Genomic DNA, 20394 nt, shown 5'->3' with positions numbered 1-20394 from the left:
TAAATAATTAATTTAAAATTGTATTTAATTTATTTAAATTTTAATTCATAAACAAATTGAACGAAGTAAAACGGAAATTCAGTTTTAATTCGACTTAATTTAATATTTTTATTAAAGAAAAAAGAATCAAATTAAAATTTTAATTTAAATTTAAAATGTTCACACAAGGATCCTCAATTACGAGTGTAAACGAATTAAGTTGCTAATAAATTATTCAAGTTGTTCTAATCGCCGAATAGAGTTAAAAGGGGGTGATGGGGGGGGGGGGGGGGCATCCCCCCTCCTCTTAATTTTTTTCATATAAGAGGTGTAGGGGTATAGAAATAAAGAGCGAATATAGAGTAACGACACGATCATCGCTTCTCAACATGAACATATATCTTTCGTCCCCTAATATGAAATTTCTAGTTTCGTCCTTGGTCTTGATTTGAAAAAAATTAGTTCGAGTTTATTCAATTAAGTTAATGAACTAAGTTCGAATCTAATTTCAAACTCAAAAACATTATCGAGTTGAGTTCAAATTTAACAATATTTGATTTTGATTTGTAAGCTTGCGAACGTACTCGTTTAGAGACTTGTGAACATGTTCATATATATATATATATATATTTGATTTTGATATCCTATGTGACTTCCCGTGTACGACGCTCGTCTGCGACTAAGTGCGCGGGATGCTCAAATCACTTTTGGACACCCAACTTGCTCCATCACTTCCAAATGCTCCCATGCATACTCAGATACGAACGTTGCACACATGAAAAGACATGTATTCTCTCTCTATATATATATATATCAACACAAGTCGAAATTAAATTAAACTCATTTACCTTTTAAACGAACTATTTTTGAACCACGTTTAAGTCGTTCGCGAACTATTTAATTTCTTTACGAACCAAACTTGAGCTTAAGAAGTAAAGTTCAAATCAAATTCAAACCGAGCTCGAGCTTAGGGAGGGAAAAACAAATCAAGCCTCACTCGAGCCTCTTACTGTTCAACTCGACTCGATTTGATAACACCTTATCTTCAACATGAAACATGAAACATTTTAAATTCTTTACCTTTCTTTGTACTTACTTCTACCCCTCTTCTCTCCATAGACCGACCATAGTCGATACAACGTGCGTTGGAGCACCAGCTGTGAGACCACCAAGTCGAAGCTGCTACAACTCAACTACACGAATGGTGCTACGTTATTCGGACAAATATAGATCTTCAAAAGAATTGCATTCGCTTTGTACAATGGTTCACGCATGCATGTGTATCGATCGGTCACCGAGGGCCTGAAAGTTCAATCGCTTCCAATACCGTCGACGAGTCCTCCTCCATCGAGTCAACATATTGGTGCGTCGGCCGTTGCTCCTCCAAGGATTGAGATTGAGGCCTATCGACCTTCTGCGTGGCTTCCCACTTCTCAGCGAGCCCATCGCCTTGTAGCATTCGGACGACCTCTGACATCTTGGGGCGTTGCGATGGATGGAATTGTGTGCAAAGAAAAGCCACTTGAACCATCTCCTTGAGCTCCACTCTGTCGTAGTTGTTTCTCAGGTCTTTGTCCACCACCATGTACAGCTTGTTCTCTTGATGAAGTCTTTTGACCTGCAAAAGCCAGCCAAGGATGAAACTCTCTCTCTCTCTCTCTCTCTCATTCGCATAATCGACATGAACCATGATAAGAATCAGATTTGTTAAAGGGAGTAAGAAGTGAGGGTGTATAAACCAATGAACACAGCCTTATGATCACTCTAATGTTGGGATACAATCAAACTTTCACATTGAAAATACATGAAACAAAATCCTGAGTTATAAGATGGATATATCTATATCGGTACGAGACCTTTTGGGTAAAGTTCAAAAACAAAACCATGAAGGTGTGGATTAAAGTGGACAATATCATACCGTTTTGGAGATATATATGAATTTCATTAGATCTAATAGTAGTACCAGAGCATGATCTATATGGTGTCATGTGGGAACCCTCACAAAAGAATGATTGGAGGGAATTTGTTGGGACTGTCCTCCGTAAAGAGTTTGTTGGGGTCGTTTGAGGGATAGATTATTGGGATATCTATTTACATGATATCCTGGGTTATAAGATAGACATATCTATATTGATATGAGGCCTTTTGAGGTAAAGTCCAAAAACAAAATCATGAGAACGTGGGCTTCAAAGTGGACAATATCATACCATTTTGAAGATATATAAGGATTTCATTTGTTCTAACATCTAAAACTTATGAAATACAAATATTTGTCTATCGCCTCGCCTCTGAGATCTGTTACACATGTATCAGCCTGCCATTAAGCTCTATATAACACAGTAACTTAAATCACAATTAGTTCCACTTTCTCTAATTTTCTTTGATCTCACTCATTTAACTTCAATCGATTGAACTTATCAATGGTGGACATCTACTGAAAGAATCATATTATTCTATCCGTATATCTAAGGATCTAACTGGGGTTGCATGTTCCACTAGAGAATTCTAAGAGTACTACTACACAGTTTTGGAAATTATGACAGGCATAAGTTGAAGATTAACTTACCCAGTCCAGCATGACACCTTTCTGGTTTGCAGGTCTTCCGAAATCCAATGCTTTCTGGCCAGTAACCAGTTCGAGTAATAGTATACCAAAACCAAAAACATCAGTCTTTTCTGATGACTGTCCGGTCGAAAGATACTCAGGAGCAATGTGCCCCACTGTCCCACGAACTGCTGTTGTGACATGCGACTCCTCGTGATCCAAAAGCTTTGCCAGCCCGAAATCTCCAACCACTGCTTCGAATTCTTCGTCGAGAAGAATATTTGCGGCTTTTACATCACGGTGGATAATTTTTGGATCACACTGCTCGTGCAGGTACAGCAACCCCCTGGCTGTCCCCAAGGCTATCCTCTTTCGTCTTGACCAATCTAAAGCTGGCCTTCCGCGAACGTTCTCTGCCGGAAAACCGAAGAAACAATAAGCTTCAAGAATTTAGAGTGCTCATAGCCAACATGCTAAATATATCTTATGTGAACTTCTAACAATAACAAGAAACAAAGTTTTTCTGCACCTTCTGTATCATTTATGTTCACCAACAACTTTTACTAGGACTTGGAAAGCAAGCAAGCGAATGGGTCTACATGTTCAAGGTAGTAAGAAAGGAATGCATGGGTACTTAACAACATCATTAGAGAAGCCAAGAGTTTACAGAGCAAAGCAATGTATAATTGTTATTGCTTATAATCGAAAGGCAGATAGCTAATAACAATTTCATTGATAGGAATTATCATCAGCACTAATCTCAGTGAAAAGAAAATGCTATGAGATATTGCCAGACATCCATACTTCTTTTTTTTTCCCAACATATCGAAAGATGTGTAGTTAGTTATATGTTGGTAGGGGATAAGTAATCATGATATGCATAACCTACCTTGATAGTGTTTTCTTAGGTAATTTCACAAATCATGGTTTAATTAAGGAGCATAGGGAGGGGATTCACCTCTAAGTTGAGAAGCTACACTCCCATTAGGCATGTAAGGATAGACAAGGAGCCTCTCATTCTCTGTTGTGCAGAATCCGCATAGCTTAAGTAAATGTCGATGAACTGCCAAGCTTATCATTTCAACCTCAGTTTGAAATTGAAGGCCTCCAATGCTGTTATAGTCTCTCAAACGTTTGACAGCCACTATGGTTCCATCGCACAAACAACCTTTGTAAACAATTCCATAACCTCCTTTACCTAGAATATTTTTTGCATTGAAATTGTTGGTGGCTGCTCGTAGCTCCTTGAATGAATACAGCTTCAAGTGTCCCAAGCAAACTTCTGGATCATATTGCTCTACAATCAAACAGATTCATCTTAACTGAAGCAACAAAACCAATTACCATCAGTAGATTTTAGGGGGGGGGGGGGGGGGGGGGGGGGAATGTGAATTCTATGTTTCATCAACAGAATGAATTAAATGACAAGCAAAATAAAAAATGTCATCACTAATATAAAACAAAATTCTCATCATGCACTCGTAGAGGTTTGGCATTGCTTGCCAAACCTCTATTTGTTGGTCATGAATAATTGTGAGCAATTTCAGACATGCCATCGCAAAAGTTGACCTTGTGTTTATCAAACTAATGGAAAAGTGAAAGGAAAGGAAAGAATTAGTTACTGTGAGTGGAGGAACATAAATAAGATTATACAATTCCCTCTTGTGTTCTTGAAAGGATAGAAAATGGGAGGGAAGTTAATGTTGGAGAGAATGAAGATAAAGATCTTTGTAGAGAGAGAGAGAATGGAGGAGAACTCAATAATAATTGTTATTAATCTACTTGATTGTATTGTCAAATGTCATCTACAAGGGCATATTTATACACATAAAAGAGACTCTTTAAGGGACACATAAGTAACTCTTTAAGGGATACATACAAAACTCTTTAAGAGACACTTATGTAACTCTTCATGACTAAAAGCTAAGAATACGCTCTAGGAATATTCTCTAGAGTTAATGAACAAAAATTAAGTTTATTATTCAACATCCCCCTTTAAACTTAACTTTTGTCACTCCAAGTTTTGCTCTTAATCTTGCAAAATCTTCAAACTTTAATGCTTTGGTGAAAATATCAACTTGATCTTGTGTTTTCACATACTTTAGTTGAACTTCATTTCCAATGATATTTTCTCTAATAAAATGATATCTTGTATCTATATGCTTGCTCCTATCATGAAAAATAGGATTCTTTCCCAAAGCAATAGCTGACTTATTATCAATGAAAATTTCAGTAGCTTCTTCTTGTGGAAAATGCATTATCTTCAATAATTTTCTCAACCATATAGCATGACACAAGCAGCAGCAGCTATATATTCTGCTTCACAAGTTGACAACGTCACAATCGGTTGTTTCTTTGAACTCCAAGTGAATGCAATATTGCCAATGCAAAATAGAAAATCAGAAGTGTTTTTTCTATCATCAATATCTCCTCCCCAATCACTATCACTGTATCCAACTAACTTGCAATTCTCATAAAATGAATAAACTAAACCATAATCCAAAGTTCCCTTAACATATCTCAATATTCTTTTAGCAGCCTTTATATGAGATTGAGTTGGGGACTCCATATAACGACTGATAAGTCCAACTCCATAAAGAATATTAGGTCTAGAAATGTCAAATACCTCAAATTTCCAACAAGCTTTCTATATAATGTTGGATTGACCTTTTTACCATCATCGAATCTGGATAACTTGACTTGACAATCTTCCATACCAAATTCCTGCAAGATTTTATTTGCATAACCCTTTTGAAAAATAAAGATACTATTTTCAATTTGTTTTACCTCAATGCCAAGATAATGTGACATTATCCCAATATCTGTCATGTAAAATTCAGCAGTCATATCTTTCTTTAATTCATCAAACATTATTGAATTGCTCCCTGTAAAAATTAGATCATCAACATATAAACAAACAATTATCAGATCACCATTCTCCTTTTCTTTAACATAGAGACCATATTCATGTGGACACTTTATGAAGCCTTTAAATTTGAAATATTGATCAATTCTGTTGTACCAAGCTCTGGGGGCTTGTTTTAATCCATACAAAGCCTTCTTCAACTTCAGAACATTGTTTTCTTGTCCTTTGGCAATATACCCTAATGGTTGTTCTATATAAACATCTTCCTCCAACTTGCCATTCAAGAAAGCTGACTTAACATCTAACTGAAAAATATTCCATTGTCTTTGTGCAGCCAATGCAATAATCAATCGAATAGTTTCTAAACGAGCAACTGGAGCAAAAACTTCATTATAATCGATACCTGGTTGCTGACTAAACCCTCTTGCAACAAGACGAGCTTTGTATTTTTGAACTTCTACTTTTGCATTCTTCTTTATCTTGTAGATCCATTTCACACCAATAGTTTGCTTTTCTTTTGGAAGTGTCGTCAATTCCCATGTATCATTCTTATGAATTGCATTTATTTCTTCATCCATTGCAAGCCTCCATTGTTCATTTTTCACTGCTTCTTCAAAGGTCAGGGGTTCTGAATCTACAAAAAAACACATAGAAGCATTAATTTCATGAGTTTCAGCATAAATATCTTCCAAACTTCTCATCTTTTGAGGTGTTTCAGTTGGATGGTCTTCATGGAAAGTAGGTGGTTGAGTTGTATTTTGTATTGGCACTATAGCATCCTCTTCTTCTCCAAAGTATGGAAGAAAATTATAAGTTTTCTCTTCTTGAACTTCCCAATTCCAAGATGCTTCTTCAGCAAATTCAACATCTCGACTTATCACCACTTTATTATTGCTCGGGTTGTATAACTTGTAGCCTTTGGAATGTAAATCATATCCAATAAAGACATATTTGGCACTTCGATCATCAAGCTTGGACCTCTCTTGTTGCGGTACTTGAGCATATGCAATGCTCCCAAAAACTCACAAATGTTTGACATTTGGCTTTCTTCCATTTCATGCTTCTTGAGGAGTTTGCTCTTTGATATTCAATGTTGGAGAGTGATTAGATAAGTAAACTGCACAAGAAATAGCTTCAGCCCAAAACTCCTTTGGCATATTTTTGGCTTTTAGCATGCATCTTGCCATGTTAAGAATAGTTCTATTCTTCCTCTTGGCTACTCCATTTTGTTGTGGTGATCTAGGAACTGTCAAAGGACGTCGAATTCCAGAAGTTTCACAAAAGTTATTGAACTCTTTGGACGTGAATTCGCCTCCTCGATCAGACCTCAAAGCTTTGATATTTTTTCCACTCACTTTTTCAACAAGAGTCTTGAAACTTTTGAAAGCATTAAAAGCTTCTGATTTTTGCTTAAGAAAATAAACCCAAGTTTTTCTGCTAAAATCATCAATAAAGAGCAAAAATATTTACTCTTACCAAATGAAGGAGGATTGATCGATCCACAGACATCTGCATGCACAAGTTCTAGTTGCATTGTCGCTCTGAATGTTGCTTCTTTTGGAAAACTCTTCCTAGCATGTTTCCCAAGAAGACAGGCTTCACATAAATGATTTGGATGGTTGATCAAAGACATACCTTTCACCATATTCTTTTCTCCCATGCCCTTTAATGCTCCAAAGTTCAAATGACCGAATCTCATGTGCCATTGTCATGCTTCATCTTGCACATTAGCCTTCAAAGACTTTGCTTCAATTGTCTTAATATTCAAAGTAAACATCCTGTTCTTTGACATAGCAACCTTAGCAAGCAAATTAGCATTTTGATCTCTAAGCCAAAGATAGTTATTCTTCATAAGAATCTCACAACCTTTTTCAAGTAGTTGACCCAAGCTTATAATGTTATTTCTTAATTTTGGCACAAAGTAAACATCTGATATTATTTTATGACTGCCATCCTTAGAGTAGATGAGAATTGTACCTTTCTCTTCAATATGAATTTTTGAGGAGTCTCCAAAAGAAACAACGCCTTTTACTTTCTCATTAAGCTCTACAAATTTATCTTTGTACCCACACATATGATTGCTTGCACCATTATCCAAATACCATAAATTGTTATCACCTTTTTATTCTTCCTTGATTTGTAGCAATAGAGTTGACTCTTCAAATTCTTGATTGTTAGCAACAAGATGAGCCTCTTCTTTAATATCATTAGTAGAATTATGACATTCCCAAGCATAATGACCCATTTTATGGCAAGTGTAACATTCAACTTTAGACTTGTCATACCTCCTTCCATTTGAAGTTGGATAATAGCCTTGTCCTTTCCCTCTTGCTCTTCCATAGTATCTAGGTGATGATTGACTTCTTTCTTGATTAAAGTTGTCTCTTTTTCCCTCACTTGGTCCATTTTGGCCATGTCCATGTCTTCTTCCTCGTCCATGGCCTCTTCCTCGACCACGACCTCGAAAATAATTGTGGCCACTTTCATCATTTTTTAGTGTAGCCTTGACTTTGAGAACTTGCTCCAAAGACTCTTCTTGTCTTCTTTTCATCTTTTCTTCATGGGCTTGTAATGAGCCCTCCAATTCTTCAATAGTCATTGAATCTAAATCTTTTGTTTCTTCAATGACACACACTATATAGTCAAATTTAGGAATTAAAGAGCGAAGCACCTTTTCCACTATGCGTACATCTTCTATCTTGTCTCCATATCTCTTCAATTGATTGACAATTGCCTTCACCCGCGAACAATAATCCATGATTGATTTTGACTCTTTCATTTGTAATGCTTCAAAATCACACCTTAGTGATTGAAGTTTGACCTTTTTTACTTTGTCAACACCTTGAAGAGCCTTTGCCAATATCTCCCAAGCTTCTTTTGAAGTAGTAGCATCGGCCACCTTCTCGAACATGGAATCATCCAAACATTGATGGATGAGGGTGAGGGCTTGTTGATCCTTCTTCTTTGTCTTTGACAAAGAATCCTTCTCTGCTTGAGATAAATTATCTTCATTTTGAGGCTTCTCATAGCCTTTCTCTACAATCTCCCAAACATCTTGAGAACCAAGCAATGCTTTCATCCTTAGATACCATGTCTCATAATTCTCCTTTGTGAGATGGGGAAAATGAAAAGAAGAAACTCCATTGTTGGCCATCACTTGAGCACTTCGAACCTTGCTCTAATACTACTTTGTTGGAGAGAATGAAGATAAAGATCTTTGTAGAGAGAGAGAGGATGGAGGAGAACTCAATAACAATTGTTATTAATCTACTTGATTGTATTGTCAAATGTCAACTACAAGGGCATATTTATACACATAAAAGGGACTCTTTAAGGGACACATAAGTAACTCTTTATGGGACACATACAAAACTCTTTAAGAGACACTTATGTAACTCTTCATGACTAAAAGCTAAGAATATGCTCTAGGAATATTCTCTATAGTTAATGAACAAAAATTAAGTTTATTATTCAACAGTTAATTCTCATCTTTACTGTTTATTACAGAGACAAAGTGAAGAATTACTTACTTAATATAAATGGATAGTTTTTCTTTCTGTTCAGTTTTTGCCTACTTTTGGTAGGATTAGTTCTAAGGGAAGTAATGATCATGACTCCCTCACTTTTTCTGTACACTCCTACTCACTTTGTCTAAGTAAATCAAACCTCTCTTACTTTTCAATAATCACTTTATGTCCTTTTGATTCTGCTTCCATGTATCCTAATTATCATCCCCTCTTCTTTCCTTCCTTCCTCTCTCTTTTTTCCTTCCAAGCGCATCCAGTATATTGAAATTTCCAAGCAAAGTCTAAAGAATTGTAATTGAAGAAATATTTTTTTCATATAATAACATTGTTTAGTAGAATAGTGTCGTAATAGTTCACTAAGTTCCCATTTGCCAAAATAGCATAAGCATATGATGAGAGTTTGGTCTATACCAAAGTCAAATGCTGCAAGAAATATCTGTTGATTATAAAATAGCATAAGCATATGATGAGAGTTTGGTCGATACCATTTACATCATAAAATATATGTTGATTATGTCTGTGTCGCCACCAAAGTAGTAAGCCAACAACAATTACTAGAAGAGTAAGAGAACCAACACAGGCACCAAATACAACAGCAATAGGCCGGCTTCTAGTCCCTCCGAGTTGTGACCTATCTGAATTAGATTGGCCACAAAAGGATTACTTCATTGCTTTTGATACATTCTTAAACCATGAAAGAAGGAACTATCCAATATGTAAAACTATTTTTTTTTAAATTACTTACTCTTTAGATCTTCTGGTGGATATGAAAGTGGAGCTACTGATCCAGAAGAGCAATTAATGTCTAAATCTGATCCACATATTAAGGGGTTTCCAATAATGCTGATTGAAAAATACAAAAAGGAACTACAAATCAGAGCCCATTGGTTGAATGGGAAAGTAACTCTTCAGAGGAAACAAAAGAAGTGAAAAAACAATAGCTTACTTAAATGTTCTTGCAGATATATTAGGCAAGGAACCACTTAAATTGTTGTAAGAAAGATCCCTGAATAACGACTTCAGTTAAGACAAAATGCTGCTGATAGTGTATACTGGAGACTCCCTAGAGCTGAAATTGAAGAGAATAATAGAACAAAAACATACACAAGAGTGAGGCCTCTGATGTTGGACAATGAATCTGGGCAAGGCCCGGACAGATTGTTGTTGTTCAATCGCCTGGAAGATAGGAAAAAGAAAATCAGGTCCAGAGAATTGATACATAATAATCACTTAAGAATAACTCAATTCTTTGATTATGAATATATCATACAGGTAATTCAAGTTGTTAAGGTCTCCAAGTGAACTAGGAATAGTGCCACGGAATTGATTGTTGGACAAGTCTAGTGTCTGAAGTTTCTCCAGTTTGCCTAACTCAGAAGGAAGTGATCCAGATAAAGCATTGTTTTGGAGCAGCCTACAGAAACAATTACCATAATAAATCTTCTAATGAATTTAACAACATCAATGTGACTTGTAAACCAGTAATGCAAGGAACGATTTCCAGCTTACACAGATTGAAGATTTGTAAGATTTCCTATACAAGGTGATAGTATGCCAGACAAGCTTTGGCTGGGTAGTCCCCTATCAAAATGATGCAAAAAAAAATGAAGGATTTACTTAAGTAGGTAATTAACAGAAAGAAAATAAATTTGACCCTGCAAAACTGGCATTTGGCCTTACAGAGCAGACACGTGTCCATCGGCTGAGCAGGTGACCATCCTCCAACTACATGGATCCACAGAGTTGGCATCCCAATTTTCCAAAACATTGTAAGGGTCATTCAATTCCATTTTTATGGCCATCAATGCTACCACTGAAAATTTAAGAGAAAAAGCCAAGTATCAAAAGCAAGACCTGCTCTGAGGATTGTTAGAAAGAACATATATTTCATATTATCTACTTGACAAATAGCAATAACTCATCTTTAGAAGATTCATAAACAAAGAATAGGGAAGAAGATTAAGTAGCTGCATCTGTGTGAATCATTCAATTTCTGATGCATGATACTCAAATGAGACAGTCAGGGCAGGTCTAGAAGACAGTGACATTCCAAACTGCCAGCAGGTGGCATAGAGTGCAGTGAGAACCATCATTTAAGTTGAGCATTTCTTCAATTGCATTTCATATCTCCATTTTCCTTTTACATAACTGCTAAGGGAAGTGATTGGACCTTAGTAGCACAACAGCAATGTTAGGACTAGAGCAGGGATTTGAAAGGGTATCTTTCTGTGATATTGACTCTATAAAATTCCTTCAATTTGGTAAATTCATGGATTGTTAGGGAATGATTCACTATGCCAAAGCACAAGGAAAACACCACATGCTAAGTGCACGTAGAATTGGAAGGTTCTGTCCATGAGTTGGAGATTAAACAAAAGAAAAGAGCATGACAGTGCTACAGACCTTCATAGTTTATGCCAGACGGGGTCAGTGTGGCGGACGACGACGAATATAGGAAGCCAATCAGCACCAAGCAGAACGCCCGAAAGAGAAGATTTCTTGTAGCCATGCTGTTTCGCTCCTGCCAGCTTCACTTCCTTGAGTACTTCACAAAGACAATCAATTAAGCGTATCCACCATGCCCCCAGCAGTCAAACCTTCCTTAGTTTCTTGAATCCTGGAGGCAGAAAGGCACTCCTTTCCTTCTTGAATCGCACCAAATCTCCTTAATTTCTTCTCCCAAATCCCCAAAGAACCACCTTTCCTCCTCAAGAATGGAATTGACAGCACGCAAATGCCTGCCACCGCCAGATCCGTGGAGAGGAGGAGCCTCTCCTCTTCTCTTCGTCAAAGGAGCAGCAGCGAGGTCGCTGTTGCTGCACTCGCTTTGGCAGCAGCAGCAACGCAGGAGGGAGTGGTCGAGGGACGAGGACAGCAGCAGGGGAGACAAGGGAGGTGTGTCTTCCTGGGTGCCTGGCAAAGTCGCATTTGGCCGCACCGTCCTCCTCCGCCTCGCAAAAGGGCAAAACACAAACCACAATGCTGCAATCGGACACGCAAAACGCCATTGCAAACTGCCAAAGCCGACACGGGCGCAGATTCTCCATGGACACACCAAAGCTCTGCTTCGCCTGTTGTGTGTGTGATAGAAAAAGATGCCTCCAACGATTATTCTCTCTGCCCCCCTCTTTTTAGTAAATTTCATTTTATTTCCCACCTAACAATAACAATATTACACAAAACTACATAATATAAATTAAATATGTAAATTAATTCATTTATAATTTTATTTTATATAATTTTTATTCGCTCAGAATAGCAAAATTGATATTCAAACTTTTCAAAAATATAATTCAAACTTCTAATAATATCACGAAAACAAGATGATTATATTATGATAAATAAATTATTAAAGAATAATATAATAATTGTAATCTCGATAAGATATTGTCTAAAATTTAAATTCTTATCCTCTTCTACAACTTTATTTCATCGTAATCAACTCAGTTATATCCTAAGAGTGAGCTCTAATGGTTGCTTATGTTGCAAATCAACCTTTGAGTTGCCACTTAATGATTAAATTATGCATCCAATCGATTGAAAGTAACCATGACTTTGTATATAAACTTTTGATATAAATAGTTGTTGGTTTGTACCATCTACGTTATTCTATGCAAATGTGGCTAATTTATTGGAGTCGATGACTCCTTTGATAATCAAGTGGATGATTTGCGTGCATATTTCACCTCGAAAAAGGAAGACAGAGAAAATTAACCTTCATGTGTAAAAAGAAACTTATATTTTTAACCTTCATCGAAATTATATAGCTGTAGAGGATAAAGTTCCTCGTAACTACCACACCAGTCCTGTGTAGGTTACGTGGACAATCATATAAGTGAGGCACCGCCCATCAACCAGTTGCACGAACGGACTTTTGTGCGGAAGCAATAGTTGTTGGTTCGTACCACCTATTTTGTCTGGTCGTTAGCCCAACATTGCTTTCCAAGTGGATAGCTTGGTTGGAGTAGACATACTAATTTATTTTTTAATATATCTTTGGTAGGTCACGTAGCTAATTTAGGATCGATTGATTATGATATGAATTTGATTTTCATATTTGTTTCCTTTATTCAAATTTATCAATAAATAATAATAAATTATACTTAGAATATTAGAATCTAATTGATGTTAAATTAGTAATTCTTTTATATATATATATATATAATATTTATGGTGTTCATTTCTTTCTTTAGTTATTTATTCTTGAACACGATTTGCATAAACATTCGCATTTTCCATCTATTTTCGTCAAAATCATCAACTGTTCTTGATTCGCTGTGAACAGTAAGAAACGGCGCAATAAACAAACCAATGGAATCTCCCTGATCCCTGGACCCCACTAAGGTTCATCGACGAAACGTGTCCCGATCTCTTCCGTCGAAGTTCGGTCCGACGGTCCGTGGCTACTTTTAAAATTTTTTATTCGGTTCTAATCACCACTTAGTAAAAATTTTATAATATTTAAAAAAATTTGATTAATTCCAAGCTCCCAATTTTTATTGAAAAATTTGATCGGATGTTAAAAAAAATTAATTTATTTAAGTTTTGTTTCGATTTTAACCTAATACATACCTTAGTTTCCTTAGTTTCGTTCCATTGATCGCTAGACGCATCGACGGGTGAGCTCACCGCGGTGACATCACGCCCGAGCCACTCCGGGTATAAATTGTCCAGCCGCATGCCTTTCTGGCCTCCCCTCGCATCGTGTCTCGCCGTTCTCAAACGCTCGTTCGGCGATCTTTTCCTTCTCTTCTCTGCGTTTTTGGAAGGCGATCGGAAGGAAAAGGTAAGAACCCTAATCCGTTCTTGATTTAATCGTGTTGATCTTCGATTTCTGCCGACTACATTGGATCGATCGACGGTTGTTTTTTGTTCGGCAATGCAGTTTGCTACGCTTGTGGTCGAGGGACGATCGAGGGTGGATTTCGCTGCGCTGCTTCTGGATCTTGATCTCTCCATGGAAGACGCCTCCGTTCCTCGTCGATTCGTGGTGGGCTATGCCCTCGCGCCTAAGAAGCAGCAGAGTTTCGTCCGGCCGTCGCTCGTCGACCTCGCGCGCGACCGCGGCGTCGATCTCGTCGCCATCGACCCATCGCGTAGCGTCGCCGAGCAGGGTCCCTTTGATTGCTTGATCCACAAATTTTACGGCGAAGAATGGAAGTCGCAGCTCGCGGATTTCTCCTCCAATAACCCCGGCGTCCCTATTGTCGACCAGCCTCTCCACATCGAACGCCTTCACAATCGCATCACCATGCTTCAGTTCGTGTCCGAGCTCGAAATTCCTCAGGGGAGGGAGACCTTCGGAATCCCTAACCAGGTTGTGATCTACGACTCCAGCGCTCTCTCCGGCACCACCGACCTCCGGTTCCCTATCATCGCCAAGCCGCTGGTCGCCGACGGCAGCGCCAAATCCCACAAGATGTCCCTCGTCTACCACCGCGAGGCTCTTCTCAAACTCAAACCTCCCCTGGTGCTGCAGGAGTTCGTCAATCACGGCGGCGTCATCTTCAAGGTCTACGTGGTGGGGAACTACGTGCAGTGCGTCAGAAGGAAATCCCTCCCCGACGTGTCCCCGGAGAAGTTGGATCATCCCGTGGGCTCTGTCACCTTCTCTCAAGTCTCCAACATAACGACGCAGAGACCCGAAGAGGTCGAATATTACGAACACCTGGAAGAAGCAGAGGTGCCACCGCCGCACTTTCTCGAGAAGGTAGCAATGGGTCTGAGGCAGGCGATGGGATTGCGCCTCTTCAATTTCGACATGATTAGGGATTCCAAATCGAGTAATCATTTCCTCATAGTGGACATCAATTACTTTCCCGGGTACGCTAAGATGCCGTCTTACGAAAAGGTTTTAACCGACTTTCTCTGCGACCTTGTTCGTGACAAGAAGGGACAAGCTACGAGTTCTTCCACACCGTCGTCTGCTTCCGAATCAAGATGAGCATGAATAGAAACATCTGCTGCTGCTTTCCCCCATTTAGAAGTCCAATTTTCTTTACAATTCGAATAAGATACATGTTAAAATTTTTTTCTATAGAGATATTAAAGTGTTACAGATTAATAAAGAAATTATCAATTAACATATTATAAAAAAAAATTTAATTCTAATAATAAATTTTTATTAATTAGTTATCTTTTAAAACTAATTAATTCTCTTTTACCCGGATAAATTTTTATTGTTTTAATAATAATATTGCTTTCAAAATAAATTTATTTATTATTTTTTTGGAAGGACAATTCATTCTTTTTAAAAATAAGTTTCGAAAGACATTTTAGGGGTGCTGGTATACATTCAGTAATGAGAATGGTAATGATTTTGATTGAAGGGTTAATGACAATGGGAATGATTATCAGATTTTTTGTGCTTGGTATAGATACTGGAATGGCGACTGGATTTAACTCCAGTCGACTGGATTTAATTCTAGTCGATATAATCGACCGTGTGCTCGATTAAATGTCGCGAATGTTTTTCTCAGAAAGTCGTGTAATCGATCAAGGAATCGATTACATTTGTCCATAATCGATCAAGCAATCGATTACAAGTAGACTAAGAGAAATGAGGAGAAAGGAAGAAGAAGAGGAGGAGGAAGAAAAGGGGAAGGGGGTGGAGGAGCTCGGCTGGCAGAGAAAATAAGAAGAGGAGGAAGATGGGGGGAGCTTAGATGAACGGGGGAGAAGAAAAAGGGGGGCGGGCGGCTCGCGGATGGGGAAGAAGAAAGGAAGAATCGCGGCGGGGAATAAATCCCAGGGAAAAAAGCTGCGCCGCGATGGGAATGAGTTTAGTGATATCCGGGGGAGGGGTAGGTTAATTATGAAATCAGGGATATCAAATCCTTATTTTGATTTTCATTCCCACCAAGCATTAAGAATACACCTCTCCTAAACCCGTCTACCAAGCCCCTCCTTAATTTTATAAGCATAATTTAAATTTTTGAATTTTTTTTATTCAAACAGATTTCTATAACTATATACGTGTATGATTTTTACTACACACTTAAATTCTTTAAATAATTAAATTAAGGAATATATAATTTGAAATTCTTTAAAAATAAATACAGAGGTATATATTTGAAAAACTAAAGTATGTTACTTAATGATTTAATACCTATCTCATTTATTTTATTACTGCACTAACAGAATAATTAACTAAACAAGCTATTGGCTATTATTATTATTTTCATCTCATCCAATAGAAATTAAATTTGAGCGAGGAGGATAACCTCCAATGATGCAGTAATAGTGTAATCTTACTATCCTTATCGCAACCGTCATGCGGACAGCTGTAATGCCACCTGGAGATTATGCGAAATCGAGCCCGTCGGATATTTAGAAGATGTCTTGGAGAGGATCCTCCCACTCCGCTCCTTGTACCCTACCAATTACGTTGCGCTTGCGCCGGCCGCATTCCGAAGGGGAAGTCGTGTCTTCGCCTTCATGCGCGATCGCACGCCCTCTGTGAACCCTAGCCGCCGATCTCGTCGTCGGACGGCGTAATGGTCGGGGGCGGAATGGAGGATAGCAGCGGCGGTAGGGGAGGCGGAGGGCAGGCGGCGATCGGGGAGAAGGAGACGGCGGCGGGGGCGAACCCCGGACTGAACGGGAATGCGCCGCCCCCTTTCCTCAGCAAGACTTACGATATGGTGGATGACCCGGCGACCGACGCGATCGTGTCGTGGGGCACCGGGAATAACAGCTTCGTCGTGAGGGATCCGCCGGAGTTCGCCAGGGATCTCCTGCCCAAGTACTTCAAGCACAATAATTTCTCTAGCTTTGTTCGGCAGCTCAATACTTATGTAAGACCTCCGCCTTCCCTTTTGGTTTGCTTCATCTATCGGTTTCCTGTTCGATTCTATCGTTGTCGTGAATCATTGAATGGTTTTCGTGATCCTCTTCAATTGGGTGCTCTTGATGCGAATTCCGATTCATTGAAGCTAACTCGTCCAATTAATTCACAAATCCTGGCGCCTTATTATCTCACAACTGTTGCTGATTAACTATATTGTGATAAAATGTTGATCTCTCAACCGAGAGGAACACTGGTTAAGAAGATTTCCTGCATACTATTCTCTTCTGCTTCCAAATTTGAACCCTTATTTAAAACAGATCCTTCATTGCTCTCAGTCCAAAGCAATTTTTTTTATAAGGAATCTATTCATAGAAGTGGCTGTTTCTTGGAACTCATATCAACACAAATTTTTGAGGTTTTGATCGTGGGTGAACTACCAATAAGTTGTCCAGTATGTACTACTTGATCTTACAAGGCTAACACAATTTATAACTTATAACATCAATTATATGATCACTTTAAAGATTATAACTGATGAATGATGATCAATCCAAAACAATATTGCTTTAGTACTGTCTACTAGTCAGCTGCACCAAATTACATGAATATAATGAATTCAGGATGCAAAATTGAGTTATTTTCAAGTATAGACATCAAGTTTATTGATGATAGGTAATGGCAGATGTTCATCACTCGATTGAATGATACATTGATTCCTTGAGGCATGATATTGGTACCATAAGCTTAAGAAAGTAAGTTCATTAATTTATGAGTTTCATAATGCTACTGAAGTCAATTTTACTGTTCAGATATACAATGTGTGCAACCCACTTCCTAGAATTCCAAGCTATAATCTTCTACAACTATGTAATTGTTTAAATTTAAGGTGGCTGACTGGTTCATCAGCTGCTTTATCTAATAGTAAGGCTGATGAAACTCTATATCATGTTGTTTTTGATTTCTTGGTCTAGATTGTTGACTTAGAAGTAGGACAAATGGGATATTTACATGGTTTCTGAAAAAACAAAATTATACATCACTTGATCTATTTACCATGATTGTTTCTGACTTGAACATGATTGTTTTACATGATTCATTTTCTCATCCTTGACTCCTCTGAGCTGGTCCTTTTTTGGTACGATAATTATGTTAGTTCCTAACAAAGATATGTAGAAACAGCATTGGATTGTCATGATGTTCCAAAATATAGCCTGATCTTATTAATCTTCCTTAATGGGTGTAGAGTTTCACAATAGGAAGGGAACTGATTCATCATTGTTTAGCTTTAATCAGAATACTTAGATGGAAGATATGAGAAAAAGGATCAGAAAGTTACATAAGGGGCTTCATCATTATGTAAGTTTTTGGTCACTTTCCCTTGTATCTTCTATCCAAGTAATTGGATCCTAAGGATCTTAATGGTTCGGTTGATGTACTGAAGTTCTATAGAGGTGCTCAAGATGTGGAGTTGAACTAATGGGGACTAGCCTTCTTGCAAAATACTTTGCACCGCACCCCTTGTGTTTGCAAAGTTCATGTTGCATTTGTGGTGTATTTTTTCATCGAAAATCTAAAGCTAATGTTGGTTGCTGAGGATCAAATCTTCCTTTACAACTGCCCTTTTTCCTAAGTTGTTTATTTAAGGCTGTTACGTATATACTTGGTCGTTCATGATAGTATTGGACAGGGTTTTCGGAAAGTTGATCCTGATCGCTGGGAATTTGCGAACGAGGGATTTTTAAGAGGGCAAAAGCACCTGCTTAAAACTATCAACAGGAGGAAACCCTCTCATGGACATGGGCAAAGCCAGAAAGAGCAACCACAACAACAACCACAACCACAACCACAACCACAACCGCAGAGTGCTCCAGCTACTGCTTGTGTCGAGTTGGGCAAGTTTGGGTTGGAAGCAGAGGTCGAGCAGCTGAAGAGAGATAAGAATGTACTCATGCAAGAGCTTATTAGGTTGCGCCAGCAGCAGCAAACCTCAGACCATCAGTTACAGACATTGATGAAACGCCTCCAGGGAATGGAACAACGTCAACAACAGATGATGGCATTCCTCGCAAAGGCCATGCAGAGCCCTGGTTTCTTTGCGCAATTTGTGCAGCAAAATGATAGCAACAGACGCATTACTGGAGTTAACAAGAAGCGGAGGCTGCCAAAACAGGGAGGCAGTCATGATGATGAGATGCTCGAAGGTCAAATAGTGAAGTATCAACCACTGATCAATGAAGCAGCCAAAGCAATGCTAAGACAAATTATAAAGATGAATGCATCTGCTAGGTTGGAATCTTCTGGAAATTCTGATAATCTCCACCTAGATAACTTCCAAATTCCATCTGAAGCATTTGAAAGCACAGCAAGTCAGAACTCTTGTGTTACTCTGTCAGAGATCCCTTCAAATTCTGGCTTTGCATTTGTCCCTTCAACCTCTGCGCTATCTGATCAGTCTTCTGCAGTATCTAATGAAATGATGGGACCAGATGGCATAGGAGTGTTATCTGTAGTTCCAGAGGAGATTGCTCCATCTCCAACTAACATTGACATCCCAGAGCTCCCTGAGTTACTCGGAATAGATCCTGAAGATAATGTTGCTGATATTCCAGTTGAAACTCTGGAAATGCCCAAGCCACAGGACTTGAATGCCTTGGCCTTGCAAGAAGCTGGACCTTTAGATATTGATGATTTTTCAGCAGATACTGACATCAACCTGTTCAACACCGAGGAGAAGCTCCCTGGCATTATCGATGATTTCTGGGAGCAATTCCTGATGGCTAGCCCTGTCGCAGTAGACACAGAGGAGGTCGAATCCACCACCCAGGAGCAGATGGAGGTTCAGCCAAGTGCAGACAATGTGTGGAACAACACTGAACACATGAATCATATTACAGAGCAGATGGGGCTTCTTTCATCGGCTCCTAAGCTTTGATGTGGCTTATCATTCGGCCTTTTGCTACTCTCAAACCTACCACAGAAGCATCTTGGTTCAGATTTTCGACATTGACATTTTGCTACTAAAATCATTGCTACCGCTGGAGATTGCAAGAAGGCCATGGTAAGTCTTTATTTGATTCGCCAAGTGATTACTTCCTAGAAAATTGATCGCATATCAGTTCTGTATGGAAGGTGAGGCTACTTATTATATTGCCTTCTGGTTATTAGTATCAGCTCTACACGTAGAAAACCTTCGTTACATGAAAGTGTTTCTGTGACTTCAAACTGGACTCGAAACCTATGAGCCTTAACTTGAATGATCTGGTTCGCTTGTTGAACTAGAATACGAGAAATTCTGGCTGACCAAGTCGATCTGAGCTTTTTTTTTTTTTGGAAAGAGATTTTTGAATATATAAGTGACATCCCCAGTGTTATTACCAATAAACTTATGGTGTTATTTCAAACTTGGTTTTGCTCTTTTTTTCTATGGAAATTTATTATAAAATTCATTATTCTGAAGAGTATTAACTTATAGTGTAATTTAACAGTAAGTAACAAAAATAATCTTTCTTTCTAAACTTAAGATCATTAAGATAAATCTAAGTTCCTTTCTAGCATAAATAAGAATATTTATTTCATGCAAATCCATAGAGAATAAAGTAGCTTTTCCTATATACCAAACGGCTGATGTGATCTAATGGAATGCATTAAATTTTTGTTTACAACTATAACGATAATAATAATCAAATTT

At 38.2% G+C, this 20394-nt stretch overlaps 3 protein-coding genes across 3 annotated transcripts; 2 read left to right on the top strand and 1 right to left on the bottom strand.

The window, feature by feature from the left end:
- Positions 1 to 1114: 1114 nt before the first annotated feature.
- LOC141822011 (protein NSP-INTERACTING KINASE 3-like) lies at positions 1115 to 11436 on the bottom strand. The gene is made up of 11 exons (XM_074709419.1): positions 11321 to 11436; positions 10598 to 10730; positions 10427 to 10498; positions 10188 to 10331; positions 10022 to 10093; positions 9864 to 9923; positions 9663 to 9760; positions 9403 to 9552; positions 3483 to 3821; positions 2546 to 2937; positions 1115 to 1597 (listed from the first exon to the last, which is right to left on the bottom strand). Exons 1-11 carry the CDS (start codon positions 11424 to 11426, stop codon positions 1271 to 1273), a joined length of 1893 nt encoding a protein of 630 aa, XP_074565520.1. The 5' UTR covers positions 11427 to 11436; the 3' UTR covers positions 1115 to 1270.
- Positions 11437 to 13874: 2438 nt separating this feature from the next.
- Positions 13875 to 14861, top strand: LOC141821578 (inositol-tetrakisphosphate 1-kinase 1-like). The gene has a single exon (XM_074708961.1). The coding sequence runs from the start codon at positions 13875 to 13877 to the stop codon at positions 14859 to 14861; it is 987 nt and encodes a 328-aa protein (XP_074565062.1).
- A 1452-nt stretch (positions 14862 to 16313) lies between these two features.
- On the top strand, positions 16314 to 20087 carry LOC141819437 (heat stress transcription factor A-1-like). Its single transcript, XM_074706738.1, has 2 exons — positions 16314 to 16713; positions 18394 to 20087. Exons 1-2 carry the CDS (start codon positions 16414 to 16416, stop codon positions 19636 to 19638), a joined length of 1545 nt encoding a protein of 514 aa, XP_074562839.1. The 5' UTR covers positions 16314 to 16413; the 3' UTR covers positions 19639 to 20087.
- Positions 20088 to 20394: the final 307 nt, after the last annotated feature.

Source organism: Curcuma longa, chromosome 2 (genome assembly GCF_044706935.1).
Source record: "Curcuma longa cultivar G26 ecotype Majalengka, Jawa Barat chromosome 2, ITB_CL_G26_1.1, whole genome shotgun sequence".
Taxonomy (NCBI): domain Eukaryota; kingdom Viridiplantae; phylum Streptophyta; class Magnoliopsida; order Zingiberales; family Zingiberaceae; genus Curcuma; species Curcuma longa.
This window is presented reverse-complemented; position numbering and strand designations above follow the sequence as displayed.

Bases quoted from the DNA above. Each gene is read 5' to 3' on its own strand.
- LOC141819437 (XM_074706738.1), top strand. From the start codon at position 16,414: ATGGTCGGGGGCGGAATGGAGGATAGCAGCGGCGGTAGGGGAGGCGGA. The intron at 16,714-18,393 runs GTAAGACCTCCG...AGTATTGGACAG, and splicing joins TTCGGCAGCTCAATACTTAT to GGTTTTCGGAAAGTTGATCC.
- LOC141822011 (XM_074709419.1), bottom strand. From the start codon at position 11,426: ATGGCTACAAGAAATCTTCTCTTTCGGGCGTTCTGCTTGGTGCTGATT. The intron at 10,731-11,320 runs GTCTGTAGCACT...TTAAATTTTCAG, and splicing joins GTCTGGCATAAACTATGAAG to TGGTAGCATTGATGGCCATA. The intron at 3,822-9,402 runs GTATCGACCAAA...GTTTGATTGTAG, and splicing joins TATATTTTATGATGTAAATG to AGCAATATGATCCAGAAGTT.
- LOC141821578 (XM_074708961.1), top strand. From the start codon at position 13,875: ATGGAAGACGCCTCCGTTCCTCGTCGATTCGTGGTGGGCTATGCCCTC.